Here is a 14,028-nt window from a genome sequence, read left to right on the forward strand (position 1 = left end):
TCCAAGGGTCTGTAGCCCAAAAAATTGAGGTGACAATACGCTGAAGCAAACATTATGGATCTCTGTCCCCAGGCGATAACACGATCATGTCTGGACAACTAGGTCATCCCCAAGACAAGAAGCTATGTGGCCAGCTTTGCCACGTGGAAAATAGCTTGCTCACGGTGGCCAGGTCGCTCCAAGTTCAAAGGCACGGTTGCACAAGAGACCACCCCTGACACCAGGGGTCTCCCATCTATGGTTTGTACTTTCAATGGGGTGGATAATTTATGCATGGATATGCCATGTTCCTTAGCAAATTCCACATCCACAAAATCCGCTGAGGAACCTGAGTCTATGAGAGCTCGCAACTGCATTCTGTGCCCATTTGGGAACTGTAGCACAGCAAGCAATGTGAGACTGGGAACTGCCCGTGGAGATGGAGGCTCTGCAGCTGACCTTCCTCCCAGTTCTGGGCCTCTTACTGGAACTGGGGTCGGCCGTTTCCTGCCTGCTGTCCCACAGGGTGGCCCTCCCTCCACACTAGCTCCAGAAAGAGATCTCACTGGGGTTTTGGCTGGCAATTCCTGGCCGTGTGGTTAGTTTTCCCACAATAACAGGAGAGCCGCTCCCTTCTCCTCCTCTCTTTCTCCTCTGTGGCCACTTGTGGCGCCCACAAGCAGTGCCAAGCTGCATCGGCTCTTCTTCTGGCTCGCTCCTTGGCAACCCTCCCCCCCCCCGGCTCTCTGACATGAAGGATAGGCATGCCCCCCAATTTCACTGGCATGCAGAAAAGGGGCTTCCATTCCTCTTTTCTCTCTTGCAGCCTTTGATCCATTCTCAATGTCATGTGCATAAGCTCCTCCAGGGAAGAGGGAGGGGCCATCCTAGCCAGCTCATCTAGCAGAGTCCCATTTAGCCCCGCCCGATAAACCGCCATTAGAGCCTCCTGATTCCAATTTAATTCTTGTGCGATTAAATTGAATTCCGTGGTGTAAAGCATTACAGAGGAGTCCCCTTGACACAATATCATAATTTTCCTGTTGGCAGCGGATTGACATTCAGGGTCTTGGAACAACAAATCCAGCTGCATCATAAAACTGTTCAAATCCGACAAACATTGGTGCTGATTAACCATTAGGGGTATTACCCAGCGTCTTGCTGCTCCTTCTAAGAGGTTAATCAGAAAGAAAACATGCTCAGAATCATCTTCGAATTCTGTCTCCCCCCCCCCCCGCACTCTGAAGAGCAACATCATATTCGCTTTGAACCCTGGATAATCCATCACTTTGTCACTGAACTTAGCTGGGGTGATTGGGGGGGGGTCTCGCAGCTCGCCTCACCAATTATTGCATACTTGCCAGGTGTTGCTGATTTACTGTGTTTGTCAGACTTTCTACATGACCTCCGAGTACCAAATTCTGTTGAATTAGCCACCGTATCTATGCTTCTTCAGTCTCACCGCTGGCCTGTGGCCCAGCCAGTGCTGCAGCACCCAATGGCAAAGGAAGGTGTGGGTGTGGGCTGCCCTGGGTGTCATCACTGAGGGAGGGGGACAAAAATAACTCCTGCACTTCTCCGCGTTCCTTGCCTGCTCGCTTTGGCACAGTAAGTCTCTGCGGAGGAAAGCCACTTCCCTCTGCAGGAACCGGGAGAGTCTCAGTGCAGCCAGAAGGGCAGAGAGTGAGGCTCCCCCTGGAGGCCAGGAGCGGAGGCGGGAAACTTTCTGCCAGGTTTCAGCTGCCTGGAAGGTTTCTAAGGCTTGAATGAGTTGAAATGGGCTGAGGCTGTTTGGGACAGGTTTCCTCAAGGGCTGCTTTTCTGGTATTGTTGGGGGTGGTGTGGGAGTGAGTTAATACTTTTTGCTGGGTCTGGGTTGCTCTGGGTTTTATGACTGCATGGTGCAAAGTGATGCTACTTAGTTATTTACTGTGTATTTATTTAATATATTTATATCCATTCTTTCTCCAAGTTGGAATTCAACTTCAAACTTTTAAAATCATCATTATGTAAAATGTAATGTAATAAAAACAAACTAGTTAAAAACAATAAGTAAAATACATTAAAACACATTTTGAACCAGCAATTAAAATCCAGTTTGCCCTGACAGCAACCCAGTGATTACAGTTGCAATCGAAATTATTCAACCAGCATTGCAAATCATGTTTATTACAGACTTTCAGCTGTTTGCAATGAGCAAATCAAACAAAAGCAATTGAAATAATAATAGTAATAATAGTAGTAGTAGTAATAGTAGTAATAATAATAATAATAATTTATTTATACCCCGCCCATCTGGCTGGGCTTCCCCAGCCACTCTGGGCGGCTTTCAACAAAATATTAAAATACTGTAATACATCAAACATTAAAAGCTTCCCTAAACAGGGCTGCCTTCAGATGTCTTCTAAAAGTCTGGTAGTTGTTCTCTTGGACATCTGGTGGGAGGGCGTTCCACAGGGTGGGTGCCACTACCGAGAAGGCCCTCTGCCTGGTTCCCTGTAACTTGGCTTCTTGATGGGGGTGGAGATGCTCCTTCAGGTATATTGGACTGAGGCTGTTTAGGGCTTTAAAGGTCAGCACCAACACTTTGAATTGTGCCCAGAAACGTACTGGGAGCCAACGTAGGTCTTTCAGGACCGGTGTTATGTGGTCTCAGCGGCCGCTCCCAGTCACCAGTCTAGCTGCCACATTCTGGATTAGTTGTAGTTTCCGGGTCACCTTCAATGGTAGCCCCACATAGAGCGCACTGCAGTAGTCCAAGTGACAGATAACAAGAGCACAAGATGCTTCAAGTGTTCTCCCCAAATTCAGCTGAAATTGCAACTTATACTGGCTTCTCTAGTCTCACTATTATTCAACCCCCTGAACAGAATCCCTCACAACAGCACAAATACAACAGGTGTTGTCTCAAGCATACTTGATGCAACTAATCAAGGGTTCCGTCAGTTGCACCAAGTGTGCTTGAGCTGGAACACATGAAATACCTAAGCTGGCTATGGGGTTGCTGAGTGTCAAAACTGAATGCATGTTAGAAATATGGCTAAGTCAAGAGAATGGTCCAAGAAGGTAAAAGAAGAGCCCTTCACAGACAAGAAGCAAGATACAAAAAGATAGCAAAAGGCACTGAATGTTCCTAAAGACATCATTGGAAGCATAGTTCACAGGTTCAAAGTTAAAGGAACAGTGGTTACAGTACCTGGAAGAGGAAGAAAAATGAAGCCTTCTGTGGCAACAACCATATTTCTGAGAAGGCAGGCTGGGAAAAACCCTTGAGTGACTGCAAAACAGCTGCAGCAATACTTGGTGGCAGCAGGCACTGGGGTTTCAGTGAGCAAAGTAAGGCATGTACTAAACACATAAGGTTTCCATGCCACCAGAACTCCAAGACGTACACCACTACTGACCAAAAAGCACAATGAAAGTCGATTCCAATATGCTCAAGATCATATAAATAAGCTACAGAAGTTTTGGGATTCTGTTCTGTGGAGTGATGCAACAAAATTGGAACTTTTCAGCCCCATGAATCAGCGCTGTGTCTGGAGGAAGAAGAATGAAGCATACACTGAAAAGAACACTCCGCCTACAGTGAAGCATGGTGGTGGCTTGGTGATGCTCTGGGGCTGCTTTACATCCAGTGGACACCCTCATAAAAGCATCAATAGAAAAAGACAATACCAACTTCTGGAAAATTATCTCCAGTCAAACCAAAGCTCCTAACGAGGGCACAATAATCCCTGCAAACTCCTGGGAAGAACACTATAAAGTGCTGTTTAGGGAACATCGACCTTCTGCGCTGCTTAACATCTCTTTAGATAATGATACACCATGGCCCCCAACATCTGAAACTGAAATCACTTCGTTAATTCTACAAATGAAATCTGGCAAAGCCCCAGGAAGTGATTTCATTGTTGCTGAACTTCTGAAAGCGCAAATAAACTGGTGGGCCCTGGTTCTTGCAAATCTATTTTCATATTGTCAGGGACGCAGTGGGAGCGCAGGGAGGGGAGGAGATGGAGAGCGAGGGGGAGCAATCCGAGGGCAGCGTAGGAGAAGAAGACAGTAGCCCGAGAGATTCCATGAGCCTCTCCAGCGAATCGGAAGATTCACAGAAGGGGGCGCCGGTGGCCAGGGCAAGGGGGGCCCCAAGGGGGACACCCCAGAAGCAAGGGGCCAGCGGGGACTCCCAGAGCAGCAGTTGGAAATCAGGACCAGCTTCCCCACCAGAGCGCAGTGGGGGGGAGGAGTCCCAGGTATCGGGACCAGCGTATTCACCACCAGCGAGGGGAGATGAGTCAGGATTGACCACGCCTCCATCGGAGAGCGGGGGAACGGTCAAGAGGAAGGTTGCCGGCTGGGCGCGCGCGCCAAGTTCAAATGTACAGGCGAGCAGCACAGCAGGTAGCCCGGACAGGGAACCAGGTCCTAAAGCCTGCCGGAAGGAGGGGGAAGAATCAGGGGGGTCAGCGTCAGAAGAGTCCAGAAAGGATGAAACCCCAGCGGGCAGGAGGGCCCAGAGGAGGAAGGAACTTAGGAAGAGGTGGAGCATGGCTAGAGTCTTAAACTGGTGTGGAAGGGGAGGAGACTCAGATGGAGCTTCGCCGGTCTAGGGGTTAAGACGTAGAGTTGCACGCTGCGGCTTTGAAATGGAAACCAAACTTCAATAAAGACTTTTGTACATAACGACAGCCTGGCGTTGGTCCTCTGTGAGCTGGGACCAAGGGGCAGCTCTGACACATATATAGATAAGACAACTGAAATCCCTAAAGATTGGGGACTGGCTATAATTGTTCCTATATTTAAAAAGGGCAACCCCTCTGACCCATCTAATTATAGACCAATTAGTCTTCTGAATGTGATCTGCAAACTTTATACAAAACACCTATGCCTAAAACTGTGTGAATGGTTAGACCATAATGATTTGCTAGAAATTGAACAAGCAGGATTTACATCTGGACGTTCCACCATTGACCACTGCTTAGTGTTAGATTATTTTGTCTATAAGTATGTGAAACACTGGAAAAAGTCATTGTATGCGGCCTTTGTGGACCTAAAGGCAGCATTTGATTCTGTATCCAGGGGTAGGCTCTGGGCCAAATTGGCCAATATGGGTATTAACAGAAGGATATTACTTCTGATGATCAAGCTTCATGAGAACAATACCCTCCAGATAAGAGTCGCACAGGACGGCAGACTCTCTAGAGAAATCCCAGTCCAAAGAGGAGTTAGACAAGGATGTCTATTAGCCCCATTTTTATTTAACATCTATGTTAACTCCCTGGTCACATGTTGCTGTGAAATCGAAACCCATCCCCCCGGGTTCTCTAACGGCAGAAAAGTACCAGTTTTAATGTATGCGGATGACGCTGTTCTTCTCTCTCAAACCAAAGTGGGTCTGAAACGTGCCTTAGGAAAATTTAGTGACCAATGTAACACTGAGCTGTTAACAATTAACTTTGCCAAAATCAAAATTGTACACTTTAACCGCTCCTTCAGGAAAGATAATTGGAGCGTAAAGGGAAACGCCATTGAACAGACGCCATTGAAACGCCATTGAACAGACTAAGACCTTCCAATACTTAGGCATTACTTTCTCTTATAATGCCAACTTGTCAACACACCTGACCGCATCAGCTATATCAGCAGGAAGAAGTGCAAATGCCATCCTTAGATTATTCCTCCCGATGGCCCTTAAAGTTTTCCAGGCAAAATCTCTAGCCCAACTCCTGTATGGCTCTCAAATTAGCCCTTCTGCCAACCTTAAGACCCTTGAAACAGTACAATCAAAATTCTTAAGATCATTATTTGCTACCCCAAAGTGTACACCTAATGCAGTCTTAAGGCAAGAGGCAGGACTGCCCAGAGTGGAATTAAAAGTCTGGGAGCAAGCAATATCCCTCTGGCTGAAAATCCATTACAATCCTAAGGGACTGTTACCTTACTTCCTGGCCGCAGTTCCCTATCCTCCTTGGCTTATACAAATAACTAACAAGATCAAACAAATTGGCCTAAACCCTGAAAATCTTCTTATTGGAACTCTGAACAAGGCAAAAGTAATTATCACTCAGAGACTTTACGATGTCGAATTACAACAAGAAGACACCCTACTCCCGGAGACGTATAGATGTTTAAAAGCTTGGCCTAATTTTGCAGCTGCCCCTTACTTAACTAACATCACTAACGAAGCTTATAGATGGGCTTTCTCCAGAGCCCGCTTTGAGACAATGCCCTCAGCAGTGCTGTACGGCAAATTTACGCGGGTACCAATGCATGCGTGTCTCTGCCCCTGTATGTCTAATAAGGTAGAATCTTCCTTCCAGTAGCACCTTAAAGACCAACTGAGTTAGTTCTAGGTATGAGCTTTCGTGTGCATGCACACTTCTTCAGATACACTGAAACAGAAGTCACCGGACCTTTCTATATAGTGAGAAGGTGGGGAGGGGTATTACTCAGAAGGGTGGTGGGAATGGGTGATTGGCAGATAGCTGCGATGAGCCTGTTGACGACTCTTAACGACTGTAATAGGTCTAACAGGAAAAAGCAAGGGGTGAAAAGGTGAAAAATGGCTTTGTCATGTATAATGAGATAAGAATCCAATGTCTTTGTTCAAACCAGGTCTCTCCATAGTTTTAAGTTTGGTGATAAGTTGCAATTCAGCAGCTTCTCTTTCCAGTCTATTTCTGAAATTCCTTTGTAATAGAACAGCTACTTTGAGATCTTGTATAGAATGTCCTGGGAGATTGAAGTGTTCTCCTACTGGTTTTTCTGTCTTGTGGTTCCTGATGTCGGATTTATGTCCGTTTATTCTTTGGCGTAAGGTCTGGCCTGTTTGTCCAATATAGAGAGCTGAAGGACACTGTTGGCATTTTATGGCATACACAATGTTAGACGATGAGCAATTAAATAGTCCCGAGATGGTATGTGTGATGTTGTTGGGGCCAGTAATGGTGTTGTCCGGGTGTATGTGGCAGCAAAGTTGGCATCTGGGTTTATTGCAGGCTCTGGTGCCAGTGTCCGTGTTAAGTCTGGTTATAGTATTATTATATTATTATATTATATTATATTGGACAAACAGGCCAGACCTTACGCCAAAGAATAAACGGACATAAATCCAACATCAGGAACCACAAGACAGAAAAACCAGTAGGAGAACACTTCAATCTCCCAGGACATTCTATACAAGATCTCAAAGTAGCTGTTCTATTACAAAGGAATTTCAGAAATAGACTGGAAAGAGAAGCTGCTGAATTGCAACTTATTACCAAACTTAAAACCATGGAGAGACCTGGTCTGAACAAAGACATTGGATTCTTATCTCATTATACATGACAAAGCCACTTTTCACCTTCTCACCCCTTGCTTTTTCCTGTTAGACCTATTACAGTCGTTAAGAGTCGTCAACAGGCTCATCGCAGCTATCTGCCAATCACCCATTCCCACCACCCTTCTGAGTAATACCCCTCCCCACCTTCTCACTATATAGAAAGGTCCGGTGACTTCTGTTTCAGTGTATCTGAAGAAGTGTGCATGCACACGAAAGCTCATACCTAGAACTAACTCAGTTGGTCTTTAAGGTGCTACTGGAAGGAATTTTTTTATTTTGTTTTGACCATGGCAGACCAACACGGCTACCTATCTGTAAAAGGTAGAATCTGTCACACACATCCTTCTATTTTGCGAATTTTATGCAGAGTTTGGAGAAAATGAAGGATAAAGTGCGAGACTGGTTACATTATGCTCAGATTAAAGAAGTCTTTAAAAATGACAAAAAGCTAGGGTTCCAGGTGGAGAAATCGAAGTTAGAAACAGAATTGTTAGAACCAAAGACTAAGGTACTTTCAAGAATGTATAACTTGCTGTTAAAATGGAATACACAAGACGAAACGGTTAAATCAGCTATGATAAAGTGGGCACAGGACATTGGGTATAATATCATGTTTGAGGACTGGGAAAGGTTGTGGACCACTGGGCTGAACTTCACTGCATGTAATGCTTTGAAGGAAAATGTAATGAAAATGATATATAGATGGTACATGACCCCAGTTAAACTTGCCAAGATATACCATTTGTCTGATAATAAATGTTGGAAATGTAAAGAAAATGAAGGAACATTCTTTCACCTCTGGTGGACTTGCCCTAGGGTGAAGGCTTTCTGGGAAATGATATATAATGAGCTGAAAAAGGTATTTAAGTATACCTTCACCAAGAAACCAGAGGCCTTCCTTCTGGGCATTGTCGGCCAGAAGGTGTTAAAGAAGGACCGAACATTTTTCATGTATGCAACAACGGCAGCAAGGATACTCATCGCTAAGAATTGGAAAACTCAAGAACTACCCACACTGGAAGAGTGGCAGATGCAACTGATGGACTATATGGAACTAGCAGAGATGACTGGCAGAATCCGAGACCTGGGAGAGGAGAGGGTTGAAGAAGATTGGAAGAAATTCAAGATTTATTTTAAAAAAAATTGTAATTTGGTTGAATGTTAAGAAAGGATGCTAGATCATAAATAATTGTGCACCACTAAATTAGAAAGAATTAAGATGATAAGTAAATTTGAGAAAAAATTATAAACCTTTTGGAGAATTTATAGATTATATTTAAATGAATTTGACACAAGAGTGTAAACAAGATGATAAATTGCTGGCAAGAATTGACAATGATGCAAATGGGAGCGGGAGGTGTGAGGGAGTCCAAGGATGTTATGAAAAGATGTTATGATATTTGTTATACTGTTCTTTATTTTTGCATTTATGTTTAAAAACTCAAATAAAAGATATTAAAAAAAAAATTGCGAATTTTATAGTGAAGAACGAATTCAACTTATTTTGCCGCTTTTATCAAAATTTATACCCCTACAACATTATTTGGAATCCTCCCCCGAAATTCTACAAAAATACCTTCTGGAAGATTCCTCAAGCTCAATATCATATGAGGTGGCCAAATTTTGCACTTTAGCAATTAGGAAGCGTAAATCTCTTCTGTTGAATGGCACACTGCGAAGTTCCCTTGTGTAAATTTTTTTTTTAATTCTCTTTGATGTTGTTGTTGATTTCCTTTTGTTTGATCTTATGGTGCTCTGTGTCACTGGCTTTTGCCACAATAAAACTAACTTGAACTTGAACTTTACATCCGTTGTGTTGAGCTATATCAATTGCTTTTGTTTGATTTGCTCATTGCAAACAGCTGAAAGTCTAACTTTTGATAATAAACCTGATTTGCAATGGGGGTTGAATAATTTTGACTGCAACTGCAGAATCCTCTGCTGCATAGTTTCCTAAGGCTTGTCTGAATGGGAAGGGCTTAGTCTGCTGATGGAATAATAAAAAAGGGAGCTAGTCTACACTCTCTTGGGAAGGATTTCCACAATATGGGGAAACCCACCAAAAAGGCAATCTCTTGTGTCACCATCGACTGTGCCTCTAGTATTGACAGAAGACCGAAACTTGATACCAGCACATAGGAAAAACTCCCAAGATCAGGCAATGCAGAACCACCTTCCCATAGTTAAAGTGTTAACATTCCCATGCATATAAATATTTATTGCAGGGGGTTGGATTAGATTACTCTTGGGGGTCCCTTCCAACTTTACAATTCTATGATTCACGCTGCTTACCTTTGCCTATGACCAAGCCACATTTGTCAGCTGGCACTGTGTAGGTGATTTCCTGTATGCCCCCAGGGGTGCCAATGCTCCAGTCTCCACGTCCGTGCCCCCTTCCCCGGGCCACAACAAGGCTTCCAAAACCATCACGCTCCTTGAAGTGGGAAGAAAATGACACACCCATTAACATCCTGGGATTTAGAATCACAGAATAATAGAATTGTACAGTTGGAAGAGACCCTGAGGGTCATCTAGTCCAATCCCTTGCGGTACAAGAATCTCAACTAGACCATCTATGAGAGACTGGCAAGAAAACCTTAACAATACTATCTCAGATTTTTTAAAGCGCGTGTGAAACAGTAGCAGCTTGTACACAAATGTAAGTTTAGTTTGACTTGATGGGCAAGGAGAACTCCAAAGGGTTGGTCTGTTAAGGAAATTTGCTTTACAAAGGCGTCCACTGATGGTTACTGTCTTCTTCTGTCAGTATTTCACACAAGAGGGAAGGTTAGCCTCAGCTTGGGAGACAGAGACAAAGCGGTTGGTGAGTTGAGATATGCTTGACCTCTCTTATGGTCCTAGATATGACCAACAACCAAAACTCAATGCAAAAGAATGGGGGGCAGGGAAAAGCAGAGGGCAGTCTGGTGATCTGAGCCAACAAAATCAGTTAGTTGAGCATCTGTGGCTGCTCGCTGCATTAGGCCAACCTCTCAGCAGCTTTCGATACCATCGACCATGGTATCCTTCTGGAGTGACTCTCCAAACTAGGGGTGGGTGGCACTGCTTTCCAGTGGTTCCAGTCCTACTTGGATGTTTGTTCCCAGGGTGTGTTACTTAGGGAATGCTTTTCAGCCACATGGAACCTTCAATGTGGGGTTCCACAGGGCTCAATCCTATCCCTCATGTTGTTTAACATCTACACAAAACTGCTGGGTGGGGTTGTCTGGAGGTTCGGAGTACATTGTCAGCAGTATGCTGACGGCACTCAGCTCTATTTCTCCTTTACATCTGCAGGTGAGGCAGTGCTGGACCAGTGTCTTGCCTCAGTAATGGACAGGATGAGAGCCAACAGACTGAAGCTCAATCCAGATAAGACTGAGGCATTGTTAGTGGGTGGTTCCCTAGACTGCATAGGTGGGAGGTCGCCTGCTCTTGATGGGGTTACACTTCCCCTGAAGGAGCAGGTTCGTAGCTTGGGGGTACTCCTGGATCCTTTGCTGTCGCTCGAGGCTCAGGTGGCCTCAGTGGCCTGGAGTGCCTTCCATCAGCTGGTGGCCCAGCTACAACACTATCTGGACAGGGATAGCCTAACTAGTGTTGTCTGTGCTCTGGTAACCTCAAGGTTAGATTACTGCAATGTGTTATACGTAGGGCTGCCTCTCAAGACGTTTCAGAAACTTCAGCTGGTGCAGAATTCAGCGGCCAGGTTGCTCACCGGAGCAAGACTGTTTAAGCATATTACACCGATCCTGGTCCGACTGCACTGGCTACCAATTAGTTTCCAGGCCCAATTCAAAGCTGGTTTTGACATATAAAGCCTTAAACGGTTCAGGACCGCAAAAACATAACGACTAGAGATGGGAAGGCCTGGGAAAAAATGGAAAAATGGGGGGGGGGGCGGAGGACCTGTTTTTTTTCCATTTTTCCCAAAGCCATTTTTTTCTGGAAAAATTGAAAAAAAACAAACCAGGCAGTCTGATTTACAAGCTGTCAGATAAAGAGCACTGCAATTGACTGTTTTCCTGGCTGAAGCAAAGAGCAGGAAAATGGAAGCACCCAGTGTCCCAAGCTTCATAGGGAGAATTATCAGACCTGGGCTGGCTATTGTGAAGCCTTGTTGAGGAGGGCTGCAGTGTGGCACACGGTTCAAGATGCTGCCCCTGCACCGTTGACAGCAGAATGGTCTGCTGCTGATTCTAAGGCCATGGGCTTAATTCTCCTGTCTCTCTCTCAGGAGGAACTGATAACGCTGGCTGGCAAGACGACTGCACATCTCATCTGAGAGAAGAGGCTGGATCTGTGCTGCTCTACTTCAGAAAATTGCACAGGATGAAGCTCAAGCCTGGAGGGGATTTAAGGGCACATGTCCTGGAGTTAAAATCTCTCAGACAAGAGCTTGTGCATAGAGGCTTTACCATTCGAGGCCTTGTTTTTTGTTCTTATTCTGGACTCCTTGGACGAAAGTTACAGTGCCATTGCTAGCCAGTTGGCAGCGTTGCCAGTGCAGGATTTAACTGCATCAAAGGTGTTGTTAAGTCATCCCAGACAGTGATGCAGGCACCAGAGGGCGCTAGAGTGTTGGCAGCTGTGAGATGCTTTCCCTGTGGGAACCAAGATCACCTACGCAGGGACTGTAAACAGCATCCAAAAACGAAAGGTAAACAAAGCAGCAATTCTACAGGCAGCAGGAAGAAGGGGGGCAAGAAGACCACAGTGCAGAATAAAGCCTTGATTGCACACACTGCTACCCCAAAGGCCAAGGGTCACTTTGTTGTAGACTCGGGAGCAACTCGCCACGTATGCCGAAATCGGCATTTATTTGTTTCCTTCATGCCACAGGAGGGTTCGATTCACCAAGTGGATGGTAAATTGTTACAGGTTGCTGGCGAAGGGACGGTCAAGCTCCAGAGCCTGAGTACTACAATCAGCAAAGTGCTGTTTGTTCCTGATTCCACTGATAACTTACTCAGCTGACAGAGCAAGACTTTGACATTTCCTTCAAGGGAGTTTGCTTCATAAGGAAGAACAACAAAGACATTTTACAGGCAGATTATGTAAATGGTTTTTTCTTGATAACTTATGTCGGTGTCAATGTGGCAGGGGGTTGGACTCGATGGCCCTTGTGGTCTCTTTCAACTCTATGATTCTATGAATCTTGTTGTGTTATGAATACTAACAAAATTCTCCATTTAAATTGCATATATTCCCACCACAGGTGGTTCGGTCATTTGGGATGGCAAGCACTGATCAAGATGCCAGAGATGGTTCAAGGCCTGACCAATAAATCCTGCAGGTTTTCATGAAGTGTAAGTCATGTGCAGAGCAAAGGTATGGGTTGCACCAAAGGGCAAGGTTTCTGGCAGGCAGGCATCTGAACCCTACCAGATTGTCAACGCAGACCTTGTTTGTCCGCTTGAACCCTTTCTAGGTGGGGCAAAGTACTTCATGATATTGATTGATGCTTTTTCCAGGTACATTCATGTGTTCATGCTCAAGCAGAAATCAGAAGCATTTCCTAGGTTCAAGGAATTCTATGCTTGATTGCAAAATGTCCATGGGAAGCAACTGCAGTGTTTACTGATGATGGAGGGGAATTCACTACTCAGCAGTTTGAGGCTTTTCTGACTGAGAAGGGGATTCAGCATGACCTCGCAAGTCCACGATCTCCTTGGCAGAATGGACTTTGTGAAAGGGAAAATCAAACTTTGCTACAAGGCCTTAAAACCTTGTTGCATGATGCCAATCTTCCTGAAGAGTATTGGGCTGAATCTCTGAATTGTTTTGTTTATTCTTATAATCGCAGGTATTCTGCACCAATAGGCTGTACTCCCTATGAAAAGATGTTTGGTAAGAAGCCATACGTCAAGCACATGAGAATTTTTGGTTGTGACATGTGGGTCCATACTCCACAGAGCAGCAAGCTTGGGAAGCGTGGTGTGCATGGCATATTTGTGGGGTACATAATGGGTGCATACAGAGTGCTAATGACTTACACAAAGACGGTACGGTTTACCAGGAGTGTTCAGTACAATGTAGGGATTTTCCAGAGTCACCCAGTTGCTGAGGAAGCAGAGGAAGATGAGGATGATGATCAGGGTTCAGATTCCAGTTCAGTGGGAGGTGCTAGTGCTGCTGACAGTGGCAGTGACACAGCAGACTTCAAGAGCGCGAAGGCCTCACTCAGACCATCTGATGGGTCTGACACTGAATTGGAAGAACCACTGTTCACCACTGGCCGCCATTCTCCTAAGAAAGAGGAGATGAGTGCTGAAGACTTGCATCTAGTACGCAGATCTGAAAGGGACACAAAGGGCAAATCTCCAAAGAGGTATGCTGATGAGTTTGCTAAAACAGCAACAGCTGTTAGTAGCTCAGAGAAGGTATGGGAACCTTCAAGCTTCCAAGAGGTCCAGGAGTTAACCTCAAAGGATGCAGAGCCATAGCTAAAAGCCATGAAGGCTGAACTTGATTCCTTAGAAAGGAATGAGACCTGGGAACTGGTTCCAATAGTAGAAGGGTTGAAGCTGGTTGAAAGCAAATGGGTCTTTAAGGCCAAGACTGATCAGAATGGCAAGGTAGTAAGACACAAAGCCAGATTGGTCGCAAGAGGTTTTTCACAGGTACCAGGACAGGACTACCACAAGACCTACTCACCCACTGTCAAGTATGAGAGCATTAGGCTTATGCTCAAGATTGCATCACAACGTGAACACACCTTTTTTTAT

At 45.1% G+C, this 14,028-nt stretch overlaps 1 protein-coding gene across 7 annotated transcripts in view; it reads right to left on the reverse strand.

Annotated features, from left to right (window-relative positions):
* The window catches only part of LOC309333209 (far upstream element-binding protein 3-like), a 359,184-nt gene that overhangs the window by 134,992 nt on the left and 210,164 nt on the right, over positions 1–14,028 (reverse strand). For all 7 annotated transcript variants that reach the window (XM_081846616.1, XM_081846620.1, XM_081846619.1 and 4 more), the window contains one exon: positions 9,593–9,734. In XM_081846616.1, coding sequence (XP_081702742.1) covers positions 9,593–9,734 — 142 coding nt within the window. The remainder of the gene's footprint in view (positions 1–9,592; positions 9,735–14,028) is intronic.

The sequence above is a fragment of the Podarcis erhardii genome (genome assembly GCF_964252035.2).
Source record: "Podarcis erhardii genome assembly, chromosome: W".
In the NCBI taxonomy this organism is placed as follows: Eukaryota; Metazoa; Chordata; class Lepidosauria; order Squamata; family Lacertidae; genus Podarcis; species Podarcis erhardii.